The sequence below is a fragment of the Argopecten irradians genome, chromosome 7, assembly GCF_041381155.1.
Source record: "Argopecten irradians isolate NY chromosome 7, Ai_NY, whole genome shotgun sequence".
Classification (NCBI taxonomy): domain Eukaryota; kingdom Metazoa; phylum Mollusca; class Bivalvia; order Pectinida; family Pectinidae; genus Argopecten; species Argopecten irradians.
The window spans coordinates 25800373-25828326 of NC_091140.1; the positions used below are offsets into that span (position 1 = coordinate 25800373).

At 32.6% G+C, this 27954-nt stretch overlaps 1 protein-coding gene across 1 annotated transcript; it reads left to right on the forward strand.

The window, feature by feature from the left end:
• Positions 1-1197: 1197 nt before the first annotated feature.
• Positions 1198-27939, forward strand: LOC138327974 (WD repeat-containing protein 19-like). Its single transcript, XM_069274508.1, has 34 exons — positions 1198-1327; positions 2324-2418; positions 3565-3630; positions 4159-4284; positions 4512-4610; positions 4886-5099; positions 5356-5468; positions 5844-5925; positions 10391-10482; positions 10917-11157; positions 11542-11656; positions 11909-12015; positions 12476-12601; positions 15123-15272; positions 15537-15617; positions 15869-15935; positions 16112-16284; positions 16740-16777; positions 17601-17698; positions 18095-18156; positions 18553-18663; positions 18956-19194; positions 19367-19442; positions 19751-19833; positions 19960-20100; positions 20390-20479; positions 20637-20761; positions 22869-22978; positions 23264-23407; positions 24448-24544; positions 24969-25175; positions 25576-25850; positions 26179-26255; positions 26723-27939. Exons 1-34 carry the CDS (start codon positions 1322-1324, stop codon positions 26835-26837), a joined length of 4041 nt encoding a protein of 1346 aa, XP_069130609.1. The 5' UTR covers positions 1198-1321; the 3' UTR covers positions 26838-27939.
• Positions 27940-27954: the final 15 nt, after the last annotated feature.

The following is a 27954-nucleotide window of genomic DNA, read 5'->3' on the forward strand; positions in this document are numbered from 1 at the left end:
TGGAAAATAAAACAGAAACAACATTCTGTAATAGATGGGTGTTTATCAACTTCGCTACCCAAGGGTATTTATGATCAGTCGATACTCTACCTGAAATAGGGTATCGGACTGAATACTCTTGACTAGCGAAGTTGGGTATTTATTTAACTTTCCATACAGAAATGTATGTTTCTGTTACAAGGTTTGGCATATATCCTAACCTTCGATCAAGGTCAGTAGTAAAATATCACTTCAACGTCAATGTGAAATTCATATTATTTTACAGGCAAATATTTTCTTAACCAATGTGAAGAAAAAAATGGGCACATCAACTAAGATGACCCAATTAAGGTGTAAGTTCAAAGTTCAAATCAGAGTTAAAGGCCCACTCATTTTCTGAAAAAACCCAATAATGAAATAAAAGTTGAAAAGATAATTATAACAACAACAGAAAATTATATCAATGGCCTAAGATGATGTTACAGCACCAAACAAATGGTACAATGTGTTTGACTGTGTGGCTTTGGTGTTAGGCGTCGCTCTCTCTGTAGTCTTCAGTTTTCTACTGAGCTGCCTTCAATTTCACTATGAGATAGTCCAGGGATGTAGAGATCGTAAGTGATCGGAACCCCTGGAGTATCGAGGATAATGTTAATAGTGATCGAAGATTGAATTTGCTGTTTTGCTGTCTGGCGCAGTGATTTTTTTTTTTTTTTTAATTAAATTATAATTTTTTTTTTTTTTTTTTAAATTAAATTATAATTTTTGCGACTCTGCAAAATCATAAATCTTGTTTTATATTTAAATCTCTGATATTTCCATTTGAAAAAAATTAAAAGTCGTTTTGGAAAGGTACTACATATTAAATTTACTGGGCTTTTTACTGTGACAATTTCTGGTCAAATTCAGTATATGGATTGCGTGTCGGATTACCTGTCAATATTGTAATACACATATAACGTTAAGAGATGGTGTGCTAGCTGCAATTGTGTGGCCCAAAAGACTTTTAGACCGATAATGATTCATTTGTGATATTCGTTCTAGTGGTCTGACATCTGTTATAAAAGTTACAATATATATATGTGCATATACAGTAACTTGATGGGCCTATCACAAAATACCAGCCAAAGTGAGTGCAAAACACCAACATCTCGTTTCTACGGTTTAAATGCATAAGATCCATAATTGGTGTTGTGCGACCAAAATTTGTGTGCGGCGTTGGATAGCCTCCCTTTGAAGAGCTCTCGTTCCATCGCATTCCAAACTTGTTGTTTCTAAGTGAAACCTACAGACGATGTCCCGTAAATGAATTCGTGACTTTTAATGCCAAGATCTACTCATTATGAAGGTAAATACTTTGTAATCATTTGTTTAAATCAGACAGTTAGCAAGATGTTGATTTTACGGTTATTGCTAGTATATATTGTTTGCAAAAGTTATGTCAAAACACTGAACACATGAGCTAAGGGGGGGGGGCACTTTGGGATGCATTTTATAAATCTAATTAGCACGCACTCATTATGTTATTACTTAAATTTTTATGTGTCAGAAATTTTGATATGAAGTTGAATGATTCTATGCCATATCGCTTTATAGGTATACAGGGGGGAGCGTTACACGATTTTGGTCGTTTCTGATACTTTATCATTTGTTTGGGCACACCTTTTATGTTTGTGTCAACACAACTTACTTTCTTTTGACATCTGATTGTATTTTTATTCAAAAATGAAATAGGTAAGTCGTTAAGTAGGTCTACAAAATCTAACACAGTCTACTGTCTTGGACTTTGCAGGACTTAGGCCTATATACATTGTACTGTTCAGTAGTCATTCTGTATAAGAATCATGCACGATTTTTGTTTTCAAGTAACAATGAAATAACAGTTACACTGTCTTCTGCTGCAAAGAAACTGAACAAATATATTCATGTATACATAATATTTTAGGCTATAAAGCCTGCATGTATATACATGTAGTAGTTATCTGGTATTATGTATACATATTACAGCATTAAATATTCTTTAACTTTAGTTATTTCTCACTTTAAAAAATCAAAGAAAAGCATTACTGAAGTTAAAGTCTTAAGTGAAGGAACTTTCTTTTAAGTTCTATCATGCAGAGGTTTTTTTTTGTAAGAAATTTTAAGTAAAATTTAATGGAGTTTCCATTAATAAAGTTCAAGGAATATTGTTGATTGTGAAATTTTGTTTGAGAAACTTGGGAATACATAACAATTAAGCTAAGTTCAATTCTAAAATTATTCTGCAAAACAGTTGAGTTAATTAATGAAATAATTAACAGGAAATAAGTGAAATAACAATGGTTATATATCCTTTCATTTTCAGCGTGTGTTCAGTCTAACCAGTAAATCATTTGGTGGTCAAGGGACCATACATTACTGTTGGCAAAAAACATTAGGAAACTACTTATCTGTGGTTGGGTAAGTCAGATATTTCTGTTCTTTGTTGTTGACTTTGGCATATTATACACAGATTGGACTGTTAGAAGAAACTCAAACTTTTATAAAAACTAATTATAATTAGCAGACATCGTGAAATTTGCCGGTCCGACGGACAAGTCTGGCAAAATTTGACTCGGACGGCCTATTTTAAAATCTGGTCCGGACCGACCGTCAGGCAATTATTGAGTACTGGAAGTTGGTAGAAATTGTGTCTCTGAAGTATTATGCAGGTGCCGAACTTGGCAAATATGTAAACTGCATAAGATAAATCAGATAATGATGAAACAGCTGCCCCAATACTTATAGCAGGAAGGTTATGTTTACTTCAAAACTTAACATTAATGTTCGGTCCAGCAAAATCTTGTTTGGTCCGGCTTAATCACAGTCCTTGCTGGTCCGAATGTCCGGCCATTTTTTTCAACTTTCGCGATGTCTGGATTAGTTTATTTGATGTACAGGTGTACTTGTGGCACATTGTAGTGAAATATTTAATTAAGATACGAATAATGTACTTACATTTTACATAATGATTGATATAACATAATCATATTCAACCCAATATTAAAGCGCCCAGGGCATTTAAAAAATTGAAAAAGTGCTAATAAGACAAAATTATTGCAAATCTATAGTTTTTGGTCTTTATTTATGCCTGGGCAATTGAAATCAAGGCCTCAAAAATGGGGAGGGGCGCTTATAGGGATATGGGCGCTTATTGGGTCGAATACAGTAATAATAATGATCATGAGTCTCATAATATATAATATATATACAAAGATACCCTGCCACACTTGTAGGGCAATATACATCCTATATATATTATAAATATCTATGTGCTCTCTCTGTCTACCCCTCCCCTTTATCTATCTTTTTTTTTTCTCTCTCTCTCTCTTTCTTTCCTTTCTCTTTGTTTTTCTTTTCTGTTGTTTTTTTTGTTTTTCGTCTCTCTCTGTGTATATTTAAAGTAAGGAATATATTTGATAGTATAAGGTGTATGTGTGTGTATGTGAAGAATGAAAGTGTCCGCGTTTGTCATGTCAAATGTGTTACAAAATTTGAAAAAATAAAAAAATTACAAAAATATCTATGTGCTTTTTCTTACATTATCTATGTGCTTTGTTCTTACAGACACGACCATGTGTTGAGAATTTATGACAGACATGGAGATCTTAAGGAAGAATTCAATTTACCTGGGTAAGTTGACTACTACTAATTATTTATCAGATAATTAGAAGAAAGATATGTATGTAGTTCTGTTTATGCAGTCTTGTAAATCATAATTTTTATTTGGGTGATACATTATATGGTAACAGGATCTTATAAATTATTTAATATAACACAAAATGATAATTAAGTCAATACTTGATTTGATTCTAATGTTTGTTGTCCTTATATTCTTTGTAAGAAAATGGAAAGGAGATACCTTGTTTCTGAATGTCCGTTCTTATACAGAGGGACAGCATTTTATTTGATACCACATTTATTGAACAGCCAGCACAAGCCTTGTCCTAGCTTGCATTTGTGTTCACATAAATTAAACTATTCAACTGATTTTTTACGATAATTGAATTAATGTTATATGATGGTATTGGTGGTTGTGGAACAGAGATTGAACAAGATAGTCAAGTTGGTTGATTTAATTGGCTGAGTAGTGAGTAGTTATTACATAATACGTAATGACAAGATGTTCAAGAAAATATTTTAATTATTTACCTATTTCAGGGCCTGCACTGGTATGGGTTGGGACAAGGATGGGGATACCTTGGCCGTTATCAACGATAAGAATGGAGTGATCATACTGTGGGATGCTAATACCCAGAGGACATCACCCATCGACAGTGGTCTCAGGTAAAAAAAGTCAAATAATAATATGCATACAATAGATGTGTCTCTCCATCAAGACATTGTAGCTTTTAAAGGAAAGAGATTACCAAAGAGTTGTGAAATACATGTGCACTCTGATGCTTAATTTAATTGATAGTGATGAATAAGTTAGCATACAAAATTGAAATTTTAATTATTTTGATAACAGCTAGACAAAGAAATATTAATGTTGCTGATTTTGTTTTATACAGAGATAACCTGACCTACATGTTGTGGGCGAAAGCAGGTCCTTACCTGGCCGTGGGGACAGCTAAGGGTAACCTACTCATCTATAACCACCAAACATCCAGGTAGGGGCAGATCAACTTTGTTACAGCATCCAGTCCAGAGAGGTGTAGAGAGCATTGATAATATAACTTCACTATCATGGACATTTATAACTTCATGTGAAAAAGAACAGCAACTCACCCATGTCCTAACCATGATAGCTAATTAACTACCTGTTTCAATATTAATTACTTTCACAGCATTAGTTATTACCCCAAGTGAAATAATGTGTCTAAGAGGTAGTTGTATCTGAATGAATTTATCTATCATATAAATTAACTCTGTTGTTTGTCTATAGGAAGGTGCCTGTATTGGGTAAACACACCAAGAGAATTACATGTGGGTCGTGGAGTAACGAGAACCTATTAGCCCTGGGGAGTGAAGACAGAACAATCACCATCAGTAACATAGAGGGTGACACGATTCGCCAAACTTCAGTCAGGTCAGACCCACAGGAAGTCCAGTTCTCTGAGATGAAGGGAGACGAACGGAGTCAGATAGGAGACAATACCGTAAGTTTGGTGTTCATTATTGTATTTATAGGATTTTACGTCCAATGGAGACAACATCTCTAGTAAAGAGTTCTTGTATAAAGAGTATATGTATATGATGTTATATTACCATGTACAGTATCTAATACTTATATTCTTTCATATTTTCTCGAAATCTAATATCCAATTCAGTAATTTCTTTAACTGTGAAAGAATAGATGTTAATCAAGCCAGTTGATAGATGATTAGTTATCAATGGTATTGAATGTGGTTCCAGGTGAGCGTGGTGATTGGAAAGAAAACTCTCTTCCTCTATAACCTCAATGATCCAGAAAACCCTATAGAGCTGGCCTTCCAACAGAGATACGGAAACATCATCTCATATCGCTGGTTTGTATAGTTCTAATATATACATTGCACTCTTCCTACTGGGTCTTAAAAGTTATTCATGTTGCAATTATTTGTACAAAAGAAAATTAATAAGTAGAATATTGAAGCACTGTGCGTTTCATCTGACATTGTATGAGCATATATTTCAATTCAATTCATTTTATTCTGTGGACCGGCATATATGATCATACTATTTATCATATTATGCCAGATACAGTACAAGTGACGTAAAGTTTAATAGAACCGTATAATATAATCTCTTTGTGTATTATGATATCATTTGTGTAACCGATGTTCTTGGTAAAATACATTTTAAAGTCCGTTGTATAAAATGGTTGTATTCATTTGGATTTGTTGGGTGTAACTTTTATACAGGTATGGAGATGGTTACATCATGATTGGCTTCTCCCATGGCTACTTTGTGGTCATCTCCACTCACATGAAGGAGATTGGTCAGGTAAGAAATGTTATACATGTATGTAAGGAGTTAAGTCTGAAGGAAATATTTGTAGTTACTGTAAACCAACTTTTTTTGCATGTGATTTATTTTACAAATTTTGCTATCAAGGTAAATGCACAAAAGTCTATCTCCACGAATTGATAACTTCCACAATTCTTGCACAATTGAATTCACATGTATTTTCATGCATTTTTTAAATCCGCTAAACTTAATCTCTGTGATTATATTTTGAAACGGAAATCGCAAATTTTAGAATACACTATAGAAAGTTGGTTTGGGATATATTTGTTTCAATTGTATTACTAAATAAAATAAATTTTGGAGAATCAAATTCCAGTGCTCTAATGTTTGATAAAAAATACCTTAATTACCTAAAAGACAAATGTTTAAAGTAGTGGATAAATATCTGAACTTATAAGCGCCTATCCTGGTGTGTAGTTATAACCTATGTTGTTTGTATTATATATAAACTTATAAGTGTCTATCCTGGTGTGTAGTTATAACCTATGTTGTTTGTATTATATATAAACTTATAAGTGTCTATCCTGGTGTGTAGTTATAACCTATGTTGTTTGTATATATATATAAACTTATAAGTACCTATCCTGGTGTGTAGTTATAACCTATGTTGTTTGTATTATATATAAACTTATAAGTACCTATCCTGGTGTGTAGTTATAACCTATGTTGTTTGTATTATATATAAACTTATAAGTGTCTATCCTGGTGTGTAGTTATAACCTATGTTGTTTGTATTATATATAAACTTATAAGTGTCTATCCTGGTGTGTAGTTATAACCTATGTTGTTTGTATTATATATAAACTTATAAGTGTCTATCCTGGTGTGTAGTTATAACCTATGTTGTTTGTATTATATATATAACTTATAAGTGTCTATCCTGGTGTGTAGTTATAACCTATGTTGTTTGTATTATATATAAACTTATAAGTGTCTATCCTGGTGTGTAGTTATAACCTATGTTGTTTGTATTATATATAAACTTATAAGTGTCTATCCTGGTGTGTAGTTATAACCTATGTTGTTTGTATTATATATAAACTTATAAGTGTCTATCCTGGTGTGTAGTTATAACCTATGTTGTTTTTGTATTATATATAAAACTTATAAGTACCTATCCTGGTGTGTAGTTATAACCTATGTTGTTTGTATTATATATAAACTTATAAGTACCTATCCTGGTGTGTAGTTATAACCTATGTTGTTTGTATTATATATAAACTTATAAGTACCTATCCTGGTGTGTAGTTATAACCTATGTTGTTTGTATTATATATAAACTTATAAGTGTCTATCCTGGTGTGTAGTTATAACCTATGTTGTTTGTATTATATATAAACTTATAAGTGTCTATCCTGGTGTGTAGTTATAACCTATGTTGTTTGTATTATATATAAACTTATAAGTACCTATCCTGGTGTGTAGTTATAACCTATGTTGTTTGTTGTATTATATATAAACTTATAAGTGTCTATCCTGGTGTGTAGTTATAACCTATGTTGTTTGTATTATATATAAACTTATAAGTGTCTATCTGGTGTGTAGTTATAACCTATGTTGTTTGTATTATATATAAACTTATAAGTGTCTATCCTGGTGTGTAGTTATAACCTATGTTGTTTGTATTATATATAAACTTATAAGTGTCTATCCTGGTGTGTAGTTATAACCTATGTTGTTTGTATTATATATAAACTTATAAGTGTCTATCCTGGTGTGTAGTTATAACCTATGTTGTTTGTATTATATATAAACTTATAAGTGTCTATCCTGGTGTGTAGTTATAACCTATGTTGTTTGTATATTATATATAAACTTATAAGTGTCTATCCTGGTGTGTAGTTATAACCTATGTTGTTTGTATTATATATAAACTTATAAGTACCTATCCTGGTGTGTAGTTATAACCTATGTTGTTTGTATTATATATAAACTTATAAGTACCTATCCTGGTGTGTAGTTATAACCTATGTTGTTTGTATTATATATAAACTTATAAGTACCTATCCTGGTGTGTAGTTATAACCTATGTTGTTTGTATTATATATAAACTTATAAGTGTCTATCCTGGTGTGTAGTTATAACCTATGTTGTTTGTATTATATATAAACTTATAAGTGTCTATCCTGGTGTGTAGTTATAACCTATGTTGTTTGTATTATATATAAACTTATAAGTACCTATCCTGGTGTGTAGTTATAACCTATGTTGTTTGTATTATATATAAACTTATAAGTGTCTATCCTGGTGTGTAGTTATAACCTATGTTGTTTGTATTATATATAAACTTATAAGTGTCTATCCTGGTGTGTAGTTATAACCTATGTTGTTTGTATTATATATAAACTTATAAGTGTCTATCCTGGTGTGTAGTTATAACCTATGTTGTTTGTATTATATATAAACTTATAAGTGTCTATCCTGGTGTGTAGTTATAACCTATGTTGTTTGTATTATATATAAACTTATAAGTGTCTATCCTGGTGTGTAGTTATAACCTATGTTGTTTGTATTTATATATAAACTTATAAGTACCTATCCTGGTGTGTAGTTATAACCTATGTTGTTTGTATTATATATAAACTTATAAGTACCTATCCTGGTGTGTAGTTATTAACCTATGTTGTTTGTATTATATATAAACTTATAAGTGTCTATCCTGGTGTGTAGTTATAACCTATGTTGTTTGTATTTATATATAAACTTATAAGTCCTATCCTGGTGTGTAGTTATAACCTATGTTGTTTGTATTATATATAAACTTATAAGTGTCTATCCTGGTGTGTAGTTATAACCTATGTTGTTTGTATTATATATAAACTTATAAGTGTCTATCCTGGTGTGTAGTTATAACCTATGTTGTTTGTATTATATATAAACTTATAAGTGTCTATCCTGGTGTGTAGTTATAACCTATGTTGTTTGTATTATATATAAACTTATAAGTGTCTATCCTGGTGTGTAGTTATAACCTATGTTGTTTGTATTATATATAAACTTATAAGTCCTATCCTGGTGTGTAGTTATAACCTATGTTGTTTGTATTATATATAAACTTATAAGTGTCTATCCTGGTGTGTAGTTATAACCTATGTTGTTTGTATTATATATAAACTTATAAGTGTCTATCCTGGTGTGTAGTTATAACCTATGTTGTTTGTATTATATATATAAACTTATAAGTGTACCTATCCTGGTGTGTAGTTATAACCTATGTTGTTTGTATTATATATATAACTTATAAGTGTCTATCCTGGTGTGTAGTTATAACCTATGTTGTTTGTATTATATATAAACTTATAAGTGTCTATCCTGGTGTGTAGTTATAACCTATGTTGTTTGTATTATATATATAAACTTATAAGTGTCTATCCTGGTGTGTAGTTATAACCTATGTTGTTTGTATTAATATATAAACTTATAAGTGTCTATCCTGGTGTGTAGTTATAACCTATGTTGTTTGTATTATATATATAAACTTATAAGTGTCTATCCTGGTGTGTAGTTTACTATTTGTTGTTATAACCTATGTTGTTTGTATTATATATAAACTTATAAGTGTCTATCCTGTGTGTGTAGTTATAACCTATGTTGTTTGTTTATTATATATAAACTTATAAGTGTCTATCCTGTGTGTAGTTATAACCTATGTTGTTTGTATTATATATAAACTTATAAGTCCTATCCTGGTGTGTAGTTATAACCTGTTGTTTGTATTTATATATAAACTTATAAGTACCTATCCTGGTGTGTAGTTATAACCTATGTTGTTTGTATTATATATAAACTTATAAGTGTCTATCCTGGTGTGTAGTTATAACCTATGTTGTTTGTATATATATATATAAACTTATAAGTGTCTATCCTGGTGTGTAGTTATAACCTATGTTGTTTGTATTATATATAAACTTATAAGTGTCTATCCTGGTGTGTAGTTATAACCTATGTTGTTTGTATTATATATATAAACTTATAAGTGTCTATCCTGGTGTGTAGTAGTTATATATAACCTAATTGTTGTTTGTATTATATATAAACTTATAAGTACCTATCCTGGTGTGTAGTTATAACCTATGTTGTTTGTATTATATATATAAACTTATAAGTGTCTATCCTGGTGTGTAGTTATAACCTAGTTGTTTGTATTATATATAAACTTATACTATCCTGGTGTGTAGTTATAACCTATGTTGTTTGTATTATATATAAACTTATAAGTACCTATCCTGGTGTGTAGTTATAACCTATGTTGTTTGTATTATATATAAACTTATAAGTACCTATCCTGGTGTGTAGTTATAACCTATGTTGTTTGTATTATATATAAACTTATAAGTACCTATCCTGGTGTGTAGTTATAACCTATGTTGTTTGTATTATATATAAACTTATAAGTACCTATCCTGGTGTGTAGTTATAACCTATATTGTTTGTATTGTAGGAACTGTTCCAGGCGAGGAACCACAAAGACAACCTGACCTGTATTGCCATTTCTAACTCCCTCAACAAGGCAGCCTCATGTGGAGATAACTGGTTAGTGTAAACTCTCTTCATTCTGAAAATTCTGAACCAATAACTATTTCTGTGAACTCCAAGTTTTAATCATATTATAAGCAATTATTGTGCCTCCTCCATGAAATTAAGAGTACAGGAATATTTCATCTCATCCATGTTCATCATGTTGTGTCCATATGTACACATGTCATATGTACAGTCAAACCTGTCTATAAAGACCATCCAAGGGACAGAGGGAAGATGGTCTTTACAGGCAGTTAGTCTTTATACACAGGGCAATTGTGTTGATATTGATCATTTGGGACCATCAAAAATTGTCTTAATATGCAGGTGGTCTTTATACAGAGGTGGTTGCTGAGGCAGGTTTTTACTGTCTCTTCATATGTTTCAAGCAATTGTTTAATCACAATAATATGATATAAAGGAATGCTATTTTATTTTATTTATAACAGTATTAAGATACATGATCTGTCAGATCTGAAAGAGATGTTTGCCATCATTAACATGGATGATGAGCGCGGTCTGGATAAACTGAACTGGACGGACGATGGTCAGTTGTTAGCCGTGTCCACACAGAAGGGAAACCTCCATGTTTACCTGACCAGACTGCCAATGTTGTCCTCAGCTTCCTCTACAAGGATCGCTCACCTCACCTCTCTACTGGAGGTCACAATAGAGGACAATGTGAATCAGGTAAGGCTTTCCTTAGTCTATGATGGGTACCGATAAGCTGTGCCTTTCCATAAGTCTCCATAATTAAACTATAACCAGTTTGAGGTTTGTATTTTGGTGTATCAATTTGTCAGTATTTTTTCAGAAACACCAAGTTTAAATTATGCTTGGTAGTAGGAACAGGTGATATAATTATGTATTTATTACCAACATTTTACATATTTGATTTGGTCAATGTTGTGTTATACAAGTAGAATCAGAAATCTTTACAGAGGATGATCAGGTAAAATTATTCTACTAATGTATATTTGGGACAAAGATGTCATAGAAAATATTATATCTGTAAAGAAATTACTGGTTAATTGTATTACAATATCATTACATAATATGTTATTTTACATTCAGGATCCTCCATTAACCATCCCTATAGACGTGGAGCCGTCCTTTCTAGGAATCGGCCCATACCATCTGGCTGTGGGTATGAACAACCGAGCCTGGTTCTATCTCCTGGGAGACAATGGTAAGTAACCATATACACCTGTACGTAGCTCAAAACTTGTTTTGTCTTGCATTACCACTTCAGTTAACAGTTTTCAGAGCCTACCTTGATTTTATTATCTAGATAGAGCAAAATCAAAATATGTTATTACGATATTGTATGTTTGGAATCATTTAGCTACCTACAGTTACAATTAAGACTCCTGTTGAGTTGTCTTTATAGGCAGGTTTGACTTATAATGTTTAATTTACTTTTGTTTGTTTGTTTTTTTAGGACTGGAGAAGCTAAAGGACCGTGAATACCTCGGTACAGTGGGCACTATCTGTCTCAATGCTGATTACGCTGCTGTCAGCTTCGAGGGCCGAGTCCAGCTTCACATGGTGTGTAAATAACTGTCTATACATTTTATTTGTTTTAACTTATATACAGTCAGGTCTTGTTAACTTTGCAGGTCCATTCTTAAAAATTATCCAAGCATTTGAGTTCAGTTTACTTTAATATAAGTCAGGACCTATAAAACATTCTAAACACAGGAGTTGTGGGATTAAAGAATGACATGGGTATAAAGAATTTACAGTCAATTAGTCTTCCAGAGATTGTAATGTCACAAAAATCTTATCAAACTATTATATCACTATCACTGGAAGTGGGACTACAAATCTTATTTACCCATATCATTTAATTTTGGTATGATGAAATCAACATGTTAAACAGGGTCTATAAATCTTATTGTTCAGAGTTAGTAAAATTCCTCTGCATACTGGACTAACTTATTAAACATGTTTTTTCCGTAAACAAGTATCAAGCAAATTTGATGACACAAATATACATGTGTTACAGATTGAAGGTGAAACAGCTGGGACTACTGATGAGAGAGAATCCAAGCTTTTCCCTGATATGGACCAACAGGACTCACGTATAACCTGTCACAGCATGACACAAGACTTCCTCATCTATGGTACAGATGTAAGTAACAGAAATAAATATTGCACCAACTAAACAAAATCAGCAACAGCAGAATTTCTTTATAGATATAATTTATTTTGAAAACAATAATAGCAACTTTTGGCACAAAACTAGGATATCTTAGATCCATAAATTAATAAATATTAAGTAATAATTATACTGCATATTTGGCACCGAGCTAATGAAGACATTAATCCGATTGCATTCTTGTCAAAATATCTTGTCCAGTTATAGAAAGTCAAGGATTGTTTTGTAATGAGATCCTTACATCAGGTCCAACAGTCTTGTGTGGCGTTTGATGATCTAACCACACCTAGAAAACAGACAGAATGTTTCAGTGACGTTGGGTGCGAATTCATCATAGGTCACGTCACGACCTGTCACAGGACTCGTTGTCATTCCTGAGGTACTGCCCTCTAGTTCCTCTAGTGTAAGGGGAGATAACTCCATAATTTGGCCAGCTTTCTTCTGTATGAACTGATTTAAAGCTCTCCTAACTCCATTTAACACTGACTTGCGTGTTAGTAGCTGTAACATGAGGCCACGATCTCCGTTCAGTTGGGCAGTAAACACTTTCTTTGTTAGGGAGTCTAGCTGATTGTCTGTAATGAAATATTTGATTTATTAATTTGAACTAGACTTTAATTTTAACAAAAAGATAATAGAATAAAACATATTTTTAAAGATATTCCCATTTAAATGTATTAAACAGCACTGAATCACTAAAATTATCTTCTTAGTACTTACTATTCTTATAAAAATAATAAGATTCAGAAAGAGTCTGAACCTTTCTTTTTATAATATCAATAGCTCTTTTTTCTAAGAAAGGCAATGATTACAATGAATTTTGATGAAATTTCTTTATACTGGGTACATCACATTTTAAAGCAATCATATATCTTAATATCAAATCTTCACATAAGAATCTGTATCAGAAAAAGAAAATATATTAAGATAAAGAAATGATTTTCTAATTCCTATTAAAATTGGTTTCTGACAAAAAATGGTAATTCAGACATACCTATAAGATGTAGTTGTCTTTTAGAGTTTCTGTGTATTGTCACCAGTTTGTGTACATCAGCCCCAAGGTCTCCACTTGTAGTCTTATCCATTATTATAAAGTGATTGTGAGAAGTGTGTCCGAGGAGGTGATTTACCAGGTGACTGACCCTCCTCAGGGTCTACACACTTATATACCCCACTGGTCAGTGCTGTCTAGGTCAGGTGGTCAGTTTGGAGATCAAAGGATCCATGTTAGAAGATGATGAGTTTAAAGTTAAAGGTGTGAAGATATCAAAAGCTTATGAGTGACCAATTGTCTCTGCTACCTGGGAGATTTGTATTCAGTGTTGAACATCAAAGACAGTATTTCTCACACCTTGAGTACACTATCTTTTATCTTACCTTGATTTCCTCTCCTTGGTTCACCAGACCATGTCCCCTGGCTATTGTCTTTGAGCCAACTGTCTGATGTGCAGCAGAGCATGAAAGGTTTCGTTTCCTATCACATAGTGACTATCAGATTTTGATCATGATACCCTGACCAAAAACCAATGAACCATGACTAATCCTTTGTGATGATAAAGAGATCAATGAACCATGACTTTGTGTAGACAGGTAATCTGTTCTACTCAGGTGTTTATATGGGTGTGATTAAAACAACAAGGTAATTATAAGGTAGCTGGGGGCACTGAGGAGACATGCATGGCTGATTTATCTACATACTGTATATCTTTGTCTGTAAACCATATTTTTAAGCCCTCATATTTAAATATAACTGGAAACTTTATATTTAATTTAATTAATAATATGTATTCATTTCAAAATGTATAATTAATATATGAATAAAAATACTTCATCATTGTGATTTTGTGAAAGGAATTGTCAACAGTTGGATTTTAAAAATTTGACAAAAACTTTCAGGAAATAATACTGAAACTAAACATATCCTGATTTGTAAACTTAATAATCATAGCTTGATATAATTACAGGTATTTTAGGAATAAATAAATACATTATACAATATTTTTTTACAATTTGGAAAAAAAAATTGTTCTTGACACACATGTCTTCCTATTTTAATTGATGTATGATGTAAATCCAAATCCATGGTTTTGACAATTGTTACTTTACACTGAAATTGGAATCTTGACAAAATTCATAATCATGATTCTACCTAAAATTGATCAAGTGACTATTATCAATTAGCAATTATCAGAACGCTGTTAATAAAGATTGAGGAAAATGTTTTATTAGCTTTATGTAGAATTATCTGAGTTTATAAAGACTTTATTAATTAAAGCATTTTTTAGGTCTTTAATTGTACAAATTAATTTCCGTATATGGATAAAAATTGAGGAAAATATTTTACCAGGTTTTAGAAAAAGTCTCCATGTACCTACATATATATTTGATTTTACTAATCCAGACTTGGTGACGTTATTGTTGTTAAAGAACCACCTACATGACATATTTTATATAATTTTAGGATTTAATTTATGTAACATCCCTATCTGTACAGAACGGTGGCATCAACTATTTCTTTATCGAGGACTGGCAGATGGTGAATGAATTCCGCCATGTTGTGGGTGTCCGCAAACTCTTCCCCGATCCTAGTGGTACACGGGTCATCTTTATTGATGACAAAAGTGACGGCTTTGTATACAATCCTGTAAGTTTATAGACTATCCTTTTGTTGAAATTATGTTCTAAAATCCTCTGTAAGCTTTTTATTTATCAGGTACTATCGTGGTTGAGGAATTAATGCAACTGTAGCATAAACATTTCAGATGTATTTTACAAGTTTGCAACCAATGATATCTGGTTTTGGTATCTATCTGTAATCCAGATGATGTATCATACGTATGGTAAATGCTGTTTCGAACTCACTTACATTTTTACACATTAAATATTCATGTGGTGTTTTAATTTCCAGGTGAATGATCAGACACTGGAGATCCCCAAGTTCTCCCCGACCACAAAAGGTGCCCTCTGGGAGATGTGGACTTCAGATAAGGTAAAGTACATATACACAACTGATCTTGTAGTGTTTAATACTGTAAAAAGTCAGTTTTATATCCATGGGGATATTTATCCTATAGACCAAAAGACATATGCACTAGCTGTAATACTATACACCATGTTGTAAAACTGTGATGATGTGTTTCTTATAAAGAGAACTTTTTTATGAAAAACCTTCAATACAAAGCTAACTTTGATGAGAAGATGTGTTTAAACTTAAACATCAATATTTTTCTTACATTGTAGGGCGTGTTCATTACTTATGATGAGGAGAAAATCTACACCTACCTATATTGTCGGGAGTCTGTTCAAGGTAAAAAGTTTTTATCATGGTACTTTATGGAATAATAGTGAAACATCCAGATAAAACTGATCAAATGAACACTGATATAAATCAATATGAACATAAGATTTTAAGTTGAAAAACATACAATATCGTGATGATTTATCATATAATTTCTAACCATATCACTTTATGTTGCCATGTAGGACCCCAGGTGGATTTCGCTGGTGAAACCCGCCTGCCATACGGCCAAATACCGATCATGCTGTATAATGGGGAGGTAACTCTACAGACAGAAAGTGGTCGACTCGGCACACTTCTTTTAGAAACCCACATGGCTCTGTTCTCTGATAACCTGGAGGAAATGGATAAGGAAACGGTATGTAACACAGGGTAATTAAGCTCTCTTGTGTGATGGAGATTATAGGTACCAGAAGCAAAGTTACTGGGTAAGCTCTCGTATCAGAAGGAGATTGTAGGTGATGAAAAAGTAAATATTGGGTAAGCTCTCTTGTCTTTTACTTACCTTACTTTGGGTGTAGATTTCAATGCAAAGTTCATAATACACTATGAATGCTTTTACTATTTATGTGCGAAAATGGTGTGGACCTATATCAAGTTTTTCTGAGTGCCCTTATCAGCTGGTTATTGCTCGCTGCATCATTTATCTGTAATTGTAATGTTATTTATATGTTAACAAGAAAACATGATTTTGTTTCAAAAGCAACTGTCAAAGCGATTAGCAACTGCTTCAAATAAAATGCTGTTTTACAAAGTTTTAAGATCCAATTGAAAAATGTAGTTTTTCAAAGTTTAAAAATCTCTCTTTTTCAGATGAAGTCAGCCTTACACCAAGGCACAGTATTGAGAAGGTAATTGTACAATTATAACTATAAAATAAAGTTGTAGTGTTATCTTGTTACTGACCTGCTGTTTAAGGATAAGAGCTGCTGGTCAGCCAAAATAGTCTACAAGTCAGCCAAAATAGTCTACAAGGACCCGGAACTGAAACACTAATGGAAGATCTTTTATTATTTGTGTTGATGTCAGGGCCATTTTCACCAATATTCCTTAATGTATAAAGAATAACTATGATTAAAAATTCTCAATAAAACATTAAAGAAGTAAGAAAAAAGTTTAAAGGAATTTTCTTAAACGTCTTTTTTTTACTATACAGAATTTTAAGTTATGGAATTTCATTTAGTGAAAGGATGTTGATGAATCGGAATGTGTAGTCTGACCAATAGTGGCAAAATCACTGCAGAATAGGTTTTCATATAACAGACATGTTATTTCTAACATACTTGACAGGGTTATCCCATGGTTGCTAAGGAAAAGATAACTCTATCTTTTACCAGGGTAGGGAAAAGACAGCTCACACATGCTACACAGTGACGTCATCAATACATGCGACGACCATTTTTACACACAGCAACGTTCAGATCAGCTAAATTTTCACCATTTCTCGTTAAAGTATGGGAGAAAAAGAATCGAACATGGGCCTGTCAGGTTACCTGACAGGCCCATGTAAGATTCTATTAATCTCCTAAGTCTCAGTTTACCCGGAGAAGAAATTGTCATAGAGAAAAGTCCAGACGGAAAAAAAACGAAACAGATTTACTGAGCACCATTTATTATGTTCTTTAAATAAGAGAAGTAAAGATTTTTGATGACATGATTATATTTTTCCCATAGATTCAAAGATGCCTGGAACATTTGCCAGCAGATGAATGACCTTGTGTGTTGGACGGAGCTAGGAAGGGGAGCCATGTCTAGTCTGGAGGTAGACTTTGGTAAGTATCGGGCAACATTGGGATGTAGCTCCTCGGAACACCAGACAAATTTTACAATGACTGAAAATATATAAACTTAAAAATATGCTAATTTGAATATGCAAATTTGGATTGGTAAATGTAATCTTAGTCTTCATAGCCAATGGATGGTTCTTTAGTCTCCATATACAATAAAATAGATCTAAAGTAAATTTAATGCTAACATTCGTTGGAGCTAGTCATTTAATCTGTTAATATGATTTACACATAATGAACCAATAGACATTCTTTTCCTCGAAAATGGTTTTGTTTTCTTTGAGATAACAATGTTTGTTAAATGATACTTTACATTTTGTCCATCCCATTGCAAATTATCTTGTGCACAAAAAATGAGAGATTCTGTGACGTGTCTTGTAGCAATGCGAGTGTTCCGAGAGATAGGTGATGTTGGTATGGTTACATCTCTGCAACAGATTAAGGTAACGTCTAAAGTCTCCGATATATAAACGATATTATAGGTTTTAAGTGTTTTTGGAATAAGATTTTGTGGTGCAATGCACAAGATATATATATATACAATATACCTTATCTTAGATTCACTGACTGCTGTTTGATTAATTCTGATTTTTGGTATGCGTGCTATAGTTATTATAAACTTAACGTTGATATATTATCACTTTGTAAGTTTGTTTATAAATTTTATTTGTCACTTGTCAAGAAAACTATCTCTTAAAAAGTCAAAAACGTTTAAAGACTTACCTAATGTTTATAGCAGAAAGTAAGAATACATTTTACATTTTCAGCTTAGAGTATACCCAAAATCGTATAGAGATATATACTGAGAAACCTGTACTTTACTAATTTTATTGTTGTAGCACCTGGAGGATAGAAACTTATTATCTGGTTATATTGCCATGTACCTGAACGAGTTCAACCTGGCACAAGATCTGTTCCTGGCCTCAGGGAAACCACTGGCTGCTCTAGAGGTATGTGATACATATCTAATTGAAATGAAATTTATTAACAAAGAAACAACTTCAAGTAAATATCATAAAAGAAAATGGCAAAAAACAAAACCAAAAAAACAGCTTATTATATCAATACATTACATCATTCTAGATATGATTGTTAATACCGGTCATATGTATCTAAGTCAATTTAAAGTGTTTATCTCAGATAGAGCAATATAAATATTGATTAGAATTGAATGAAAGTTTTGATTGATTATATATATAATAAGAAAATTATAGCTATCAGAGCATACATATACTTGTACAGATGCGACGAGACCTTCTACACTGGGACAGTGCCCTACAGCTGGCTAAAGCCCTGGCTCCCGAACAGATCCCCTACATCTCTCGAGAGTATGCCCAACAGTTAGAGTTCACTGGGGACTACATGAATGCCCTGTCTCATTACGAAAAGGGGGTGACACGACAGGAAAAGGATCGGGAGCATGACGAAGTGTGTGCTGCTGGGATAGCCCGGATGTCCATCAGGATGGGAGATATTCGAAGGTATGTATATACCTTACAAGTGTAGTTTTTATGTTATAATCACTTTCGTAGAACATTTTCAACTGTCACAAAAACACAAGGTTCTGGGAATATTTATATTGGCATTAATTTTTAAGAAGTTATTAACTCTGTTTGGATTTATTATTTTGGAATATTTCATTATTTGTTGTAGGGGAGTTAACATGGCGCTGAAGATGCCCAGTAGGATACTGAAGAAGGAATGTGCCACTATACTGGAGGGAATGAAGGTAACAGCCTCATGAATACTACTTCTATAATTTCACAGCACACCATTAATTGGAAAAAATAGTGAAGTCTACATGCCAACAAAATTGTTGATTTTGAGACAAGTAAACTGAATAAAAATCACACTACAACATTAATATAATATATTTATACATCTATTCATTATTTCATTCAAATGTAACCTGAAAAATTGGTTTGAATTAGTGAATTACATGTAGTTGACCTCCCCATGTTTACTCTGATCAAGCTTGTTAAGTAAACTTTGAAGAATTACTTCGGAAATTTGAAATGATAAATGTCTGTATTTCAGCAATGGCAGGAAGCTGCTATGTTATACGAACATGGAGGTTACTATGACAAAGCTGCCTCAGTCTACATCCGCAGCAAGAATTGGTAAGTTGGACAATTGTTCAGTATTTTACTCATTCCAAAAAAAAGAGAATTTTATTGACATTATTTGTGTAGTCATTTTATTTTTCTTTAACTTTTAGATATCTTAATATGATTTTTATTTTACAGGAACAAAGTTGGAGAGCTTTTGTCACACATTACATCACCAAAGATTCATGCCCAGTATGCGAAGGCTAAGGAAGCAGACGGTCGATACAAGGAGGCAGCAGAGGCATACAAACAGGCCAAGGACTGGGACAACGTTATCAGGTACAGACAAGGTTCTTATTGAACCTTTGCTGAACTTTGTATCCTGCTTTATCATAATTTTATCATATGCATCACAATCTATATTCAATTTTATGTCTGGTGTAGATACACTAGCTCTTTCACCCAATTAGTATGATAATAAGCATAAAACATGGAAACCTCCAGCCAATACTTTAATATTACTGTTGAAGGAATGAGTTTGGCATTAATTCTAGATAAGATCAATAATTATTTATACCTTGCTATACCTTGAATAGCTTGTTTAACGATGATTGAATTATTTCTTCAGGATAAACCTGGACTACCTTCAGAATCCGGAGGAAGCTGTGAGGATTGTCCGTGACATTCAGTCTATAGAGGGGGCCAAGATGGTGGCTAAGTAAGCATATTTAAAACTACATCAACAATAAATGACACTTACTTTATTTCTCTTGATTTGTCATGATGCATCAGATTAAGTTATATCTTTTTCTGTTACTATACATTTCCCAGCTCCTTGTAATCTAGTATTAACATAAGATGTTCTTCCTTGGTAGATTTTTCCAGAAGTTGAACGACTACTCATCGGCTATCCAGTTCCTGGTAATGTCTAAGTGTAACGACGAGGCGTTCCAGCTGGCTCAGACACACAACCAGATGGAGACATACGCTGATATCATCGGTAGGTCAATAAAATAGATTGCAAATGGTTGATTATAGATTAAAAAAGAAAAAGTTCTTATACAGAAACAAAGCTAATTAACAATGTCAAAAAGAATGTCTTTAAGGAGATTTCTGTTTACCAAGTTCACATTTCCTACAATGTTTTAACTGTTTACCATGTTCACATTTCCTACAATGTTTTAACTGTTTACCATGTTCACATTTCCTACAATGTTTTAAATGTTTACCATGTTCACATTTCCTACAATGTTTAATGTTTACAGTCACATTTCCTACAATGTTTTAATGTTTACCATGTTCACATTTCCTACAATGTTTTAAATGTTTACCATGTTCACATTTCCTACAATGTTTTAACTGTTTACCATGTTCACATTTCCTACAATGTTTTAACTGTTTACCATGTTCACATTTCCTACAATGTTTTAACTGTTTACCATGTTCACATTTCCTACAATGTTTTAAATGTTTACCATGTTCACATTTCCTACAATGTTTTAATGTTTACCATGTTCACATTTCCTACATGTTTTAATGTTTACCATGTTCACATTCCTACAATGTTTTAAATGTTTACCATGTTCACATTTCCTACATGTTTTAATGTTACATGTTCAATTTCCTACAATTTTAAACATGTTTACCATGTTCACATTTCCTACAATGTTTTAACTGTTTACCATGTTCCATTTCTACAATGTTTACTACAGTTCACATTCCTACATGTTTAACTGTTTACCATGTTCACATTTCCTACAATGTTTTAAATGTTTACCATGTTCACATTTCCTACAATGTTTTAACTGTTTACCATGTTCACATTTCCTACAATGTTTTAACTGTTTACCATGTTCACATTTCCTACAATGTTTTAACTGTTTACCATGTTCACATTTCCTACAATGTTGTAACTGTTTACCATGTTCACATTTCCTACAATGTTGTAACTGTTTACCATGTTCACATTTCCTACAATGTTTTAACTGTTTACCATGTTCACATTTCCTACAATGTTGTAACTGTTTACCATGTTCACATTTCCTACAATGTTTTAACTGTTACATGTTCACATTTCCTACAATGTTGTTAATCTGTTTATACCATGTTCACATTTCCTACAATGTTGTAACTGTTTACCATGTTCACATTTCCTACAATGTTGTAACTGTTACATTTCCACACAATGTTTACTTACCATGTTCACATTTCCTACAATGTTTTAACTGTTTACCATGTTCACATTTCCTACAATGTTGTAACTGTTTACCATGTTCACATTTCCTACAATGTTTTAACATGTTCCATTTCCACATGTTTAACTGTTTACATGTTCACATTTCCTACAATGTTTTAACTGTTTATCATGTTCACATTTCCTACAATGTTGTAACTGTTTATCATGTTCACATTTCCTACAATGTTTTAACTGTTTACCATGTTCACATTTCCTACAATGTTTTAACTGTTTTACCATGTTTCACATTTCCCTACAATGTTTTTAAATGTTTCCATTTCATGTTCACATTTCCTACAATGTTTGTTTACCATGTTCACATTTCCTACAATGTAATGTTTATCATGTTCACATTTCCTACAATGTTTACATGTTCCATTTTCCACAATGTTTTAACTGTTTACATGTTCACATTTCCTACAATGTTTTAACTGTTTACCATGTTCACATTTCCTACAATGTTTTAAATGTTTACCATGTTCACATTTCCTACAATGTTTTAACTGTTTACCATGTTCACTTTCCTACAATATTTAACTGTTTACCATGTTCACATTTTCTACAATGTTGTAACTGTTTACCATGTTCACATTTCCTACAATGTTGTAACTGTTTACCATGTTCACATTTCCTGCAATGTTGTAACTGTTTATCATGTTCACATTTCCTACAATGTTGTAACTGTTTACCATGTTCACATTTCCTACAATGTTGTAACTGTTTACCATGTTCACATTTCCTACAATGTTTTAACTGTTTACCATGTTCACATTTCCTACAATGTTTTAACTGTTTGCCATGTTCACATTTCCTACAATGTTTTAACTGTTTACCATGTTCACATTTCCTACAATGTTTTGACTGTTTACAGGTCCAGATGCTACCCCAGAAGACTACCAGAGTATCGCGCTGTACTTCGAGAATGAGAAGAACCACTTCCTGTCAGGAAAGTTCTTTCTCCTCAGCGGACAGTATAGTAGGGTAAGGGGAGATAGCTTAATCTAATTTAACAAAAGAAGGGGAGATAATTTCAATAAAAATGCATCATGTTAATGTGAGTAAAATGTGCAATTTCTGTTCGTTAAATAAATCAGCACTTCAGAAATTGATAAAAATTTACAAGTAAAAGGTTTTTTTCTATCTCGTTTTCTATAAAAAAATACTTGTTTTTATAGAAGATTGAGTGTATGAAATTTCCTAGCGCTGGGAAGATAAACACAATCTTTTGATTATGAGGTCGGATACAATGTTGAAATCTCTTTTCAGGCGATGAAACACTTCCTGCGGTGTAGTGGAGAGGATGGTAGAGCTATAGAGTTAGCTATAGAGACTGTAGGACGAGCTAACGACACACAACTTACTAGACAGCTCATAGACTTCCTCATGGGAGAGACAGATAACATTCCTAAGGTAACAACTTAGTCAAGTCTCATAAACTTTCCATCTGACTTTATGGGGGAAGAAAATGTTCCTAACGTAACAGCTCATTAAGATCTCATAAACTTTCCATCTGACTTTATGGGGAATGGAATGTTCCTGACGTAACAGCTCATTTAAATCTCATAAACTTTCCATCTGACTTTATGGGAGAAGAAAATGTTCCTAACGTAACAGCTCATTAAGATCTCATAAACTTTCCATCTGACTTTATGGGGGAAGAAAATGTTCCTAACGTAACAGCTCATTAAAATCTCATAAACTTTCCATCTGACTTTATGGGGGAAGAAAATGTTCCTAACGTAACAGCTCATTAAAATCTCATAAACTTTCCATCTGACTTTATGGGGGAAGAAAATGTTCCTAATGAAACAGATCATTAAAATCACATAAACTTTTGATTTGACTTTATGGGAGAAGAAAATGTTCCTAACGTAACAGCTCATTAAAATCTCATAAACTTTCCATCTGACTTTATGGGGGAAGAAAATGTTCCTAACGTAACAGCTCATTAAAATCTCATAAACTTTCCATCTGACTTTATGGGGGAAGAAAATGTTCCTAACGTAACAGCTCATTAAAATCTCATAAACTTTCCATCTGACTTTATGGGGGAAGAAAATGTTCCTAACGTAACAGCTCATTAAAATCTCATAAACTTTCCATCTGACTTTATGGGGGAAGAAAATGTTCCTAACGTAACAGCTCATTAAGATCTCATAAACTTTCCATCTGACTTTATGGGGAATGGAATGTTCCTGACGTAACAGCTCATTTAAATCTCATAAACTTTCCATCTGACTTTATGGGGGAAGAAAATGTTCCTAATGAAACAGATCATTAAAATCACATAAACTTTTGATTTGACTTTATATGGGAAAGAAAAAACATTCATATGGCAACAGTTCACCAGAACTCATGATAGAAATGGATACATTCCAGAGAAAATTAAAAGCTTATTTATATAAATTAATGCTGATGATAAATAATCAATATGTATTCCAACATTGTAGGATGCTAAATACCTGTTCCGTCTGTATATGGCCCTGAAACAGTACAGGGAAGCTGCTCGTACTGCCATCATCATTGCTCGGGAGGAACAGAATGCTGGTAAGATTAAATTTCAGAAAGCATAAATCTGTGTGTAAAAGATTGTTAAATCTTTTCAGAAATATGCGAACGGTTCTGAGTACTTATAAAGATGTTTTGATTAGTAGACTATGGTGCAAGTGTCTTGGCATTTGATATTCCTCCAAGGTTTTACTGATCATGAGCGTCTGCCCATCAGGACTTCATTATAAAAGTTGTGACTTAGTAACTGTTTCAGATATAAAAATACAATTTCAAGTCTAAAAATTAAAATCTAAATAAGAAATATTCTTTGCAACATTAAAAAAATGAGATATAATCACTCGTTTTCCCAATCTATAAAATTAGTAATTAAAACTCCATATTCATAATTATGATTTGTAACATTAAGAAATGTTCATGTTTGTATAGTCTAAGCTAAACCATGTCATACCTTTGTTTCCAGGTAACTATCGTAACGCTCATGACGTCCTGTTCAGCATGTACCAGGAACTAAAGGAACAGAAGATTAAGATTCCCGCAGAAATGGCCACCAATCTAATGATTCTTCACAGCTACATTCTCGTCAAGATCCATGTCAAACATGGCGACCATCTCAAGGGAGCTAGAATGCTTATCCGAGTGGCTAACAACATCAGCAAATTCCCTTCTCGTAAGTCTTCTACCTGTAGTCTGTTTGTTTTGATCTGTGTATTCCATGTGCTTAAATAATTCAACCATCAAGAATATTTCTGCTTTTCTATCTGGTTCATATATCATTGCAATCTTTCTAGCATTTTAAGTTTTATCATGCAACCCATAAAAAATGTTAATGAATGATTTGTCACTTAAGTAACTCCCATTGCAGACTATAGGTATAGTTGATATGCATCACAATTTTTTGCGTTACAATGTAAATTTCCTTTAAGCTAATGAATGTTGCTTTTGATACATTTGTTAAAAATTTTACTATTAGAGTAACCAATTTAAGATTTTGCTTCACTTTATTCTGATTTAAGCCCATGTTAGCATTTAGATTAACATCCTCCACATACCCTGTTTCTTCCTTACAGATATTGTGCCTATCCTGACCTCCACCGTTATCGAATGTCACAGAGCTGGCCTGAAAAATTCCTCGTTCAGTTACGCGGCTATGTTAATGAGACCCGAGTATAGAAATCAGATAGATCTCAAGTTTAAGAAGAAGATTGAGATGATTGTGCGTAAGCCTGATAAGACAGAGGAGGAGGAACCGTTGACACCTTGTCCATACTGTGGGTTCCAGTTACCGGAGACAGATCTCATGTGTCCGGAATGTAAAAATAGCATACCCTACTGTACAATCACTGTAAGTATTTACATTAACTACTGTCCTTGATAAATATTCATATACCATAATGATGTTTTCAAACCTCAGATAATTAAGAGCCCATAGATCGATATTTAGAGGGAAAATCCAAAATAGAAAAATGGACATAACTTTGTGTATTACATTCTAGGCGAAATAAGCAAATCTTTTCAAACAGTTTGATTTCTATGGCAACAGTACTGTTTTAAAAGCAACTGATTAATGGATTGTTGCAAAATAACTAAAAAGTATGGCATATGTAATGGGGAATATAACATTAAATGTAAGATTTCAGCACTGATATGGGTAAACGACTTTGATATTTCAGGGCCGACATCTCGTCAAAGATGATATGGCTGCCTGTCCTAAGTGTGATTTCCCTGCATTATTCTCAGAGTTCATAAGGTAAGCACCCGTGTCATTGTTCTTTGGTCTATTTTACAAGAAATGTGGAAATGCTACCTTTTAATCCTTCGATACTGTGTAAGAGAGTAACACCTATGAGATTAGCACCTCTTTGTTTTAAAATATTTCTTACACAGTAACATTGTCACATAAACCAATATGAATGTCTTCTATACTATATGGCTCTGTCTCATCAACGTTCCTAATTCTCTATAAAGAAGCAATACAAATCCTAAGTTAATAATTTAAAAAGGGGATTTCCTTCACTTCTATTACTACTTTTCTTTAGTAGTTATAAGCTAAGGAATTCCTGAAAGTTGAGAAATGTTCATGTAACTTGGCTCATAATATCATTTCTGGAGAGGAACTTTGAAATCGTTCTTTAACATTTTCTTTTGTATCAGAAATTTTTATGTGTTTGTTTTTTTTTTTGACATTAATGTATCTTTGACTGGTGTTGTTTCCAGGTTGTTGGAGATAGAAGAAAGTTGTCCTATGTGTACAGAGAAGGTTATCAAAGAAAATATTCAGAAAGTGGTCGACACCCAGCGCTATCTTTCTCCTGAGGAAGGTACCGAGTGATGTGTAAACTAGTAAAGACGGAAAACATTACTGACCGTATCACAGCAAATGGACTTTGATCACTAGGAAATTAAAACGGACATAGACTAAAGACTTGGGAGACTGACATAAGAAAAGAAATACTCCATACAGTGGGTATTAGATACTGGTGTGTTCCTATCATTATGTAATGTAAGAATATTACATTTAATGTCCTGTCACTGTGACAGTGTCAAAACAATATGCAAGTGATAGCAATAGGAACTATTTATTAATACATTCCATGCTTTAAGCTGAAATTATATCTGCATATTGAAATCCTTAATTTGTGGTTGCAATCATTGGTAAAACGTTTTATAAGCTTTTGAATATCATGATTATTATACATTTATTGGTTAAGACTTATTTCAACTTTAGCAGTGGAATAGCAAGTTCTTTTTTAAGATTATTAATAGGAATTTTCAAAAAATCCTTACAATTCTTTGTATCAGAAAATGATTTGTACAAGATAACAGATATTTTATTTAAGGTTTTGCACATATGCAGGCTATTCTTGCTATATATAGTTGGTTATATTTGCAGGGATGATGTTTTCATGATTTCACAAGACATTGCTATGATCGCAAAAAAATTATCTGCAAAATATTAAAAATTGGCTGAATCATATATATACTGAAAGCCAGATTGAAAAATTTAAAACTGCTGAAATTTAATTCTCAGAGTTTTAGATCAAATCGCGAAAATTTTGACCTGCGGATATAACTGGCTGTATCAATTTTACCGTTGACAGCTAACAACGTAGTATATCTGAACTTTTCTGTTCCTGTGATCTTTAAAATGTCAAAATAGTGCTTTTATCACCGTCCATAAAAAGAGATTCTTAATAAATTATTATTTTGTACAATATTTACTTTTCAATATTTATAAGAATTATGCACTGAAGACCATATTTTGCTTTATCAGTCTATTTTGTGCCTCTCTCTGTCATAACCGTCCAAAGATGTTTACGAGTTGTGATATACAATATCTGTTATTGTTATAGATCTGATGTTATGTAAGAATCTGGTATGTATGTTTATAACAACTTGTCTGTGATTTAAATAAATAATACTGTAGCTTTCAATCGTTGGTAGTTACG

Bases quoted from the DNA above. Each gene is read 5' to 3' on its own strand.
- LOC138327974 (XM_069274508.1), top strand. The intron at 15,936-16,111 runs GTAAAAAGTTTT...GTTGCCATGTAG, and splicing joins TTGTCGGGAGTCTGTTCAAG to GACCCCAGGTGGATTTCGCT. The intron at 26,256-26,722 runs GTAAGCACCCGT...TGTTGTTTCCAG, and splicing joins TTATTCTCAGAGTTCATAAG to GTTGTTGGAGATAGAAGAAA.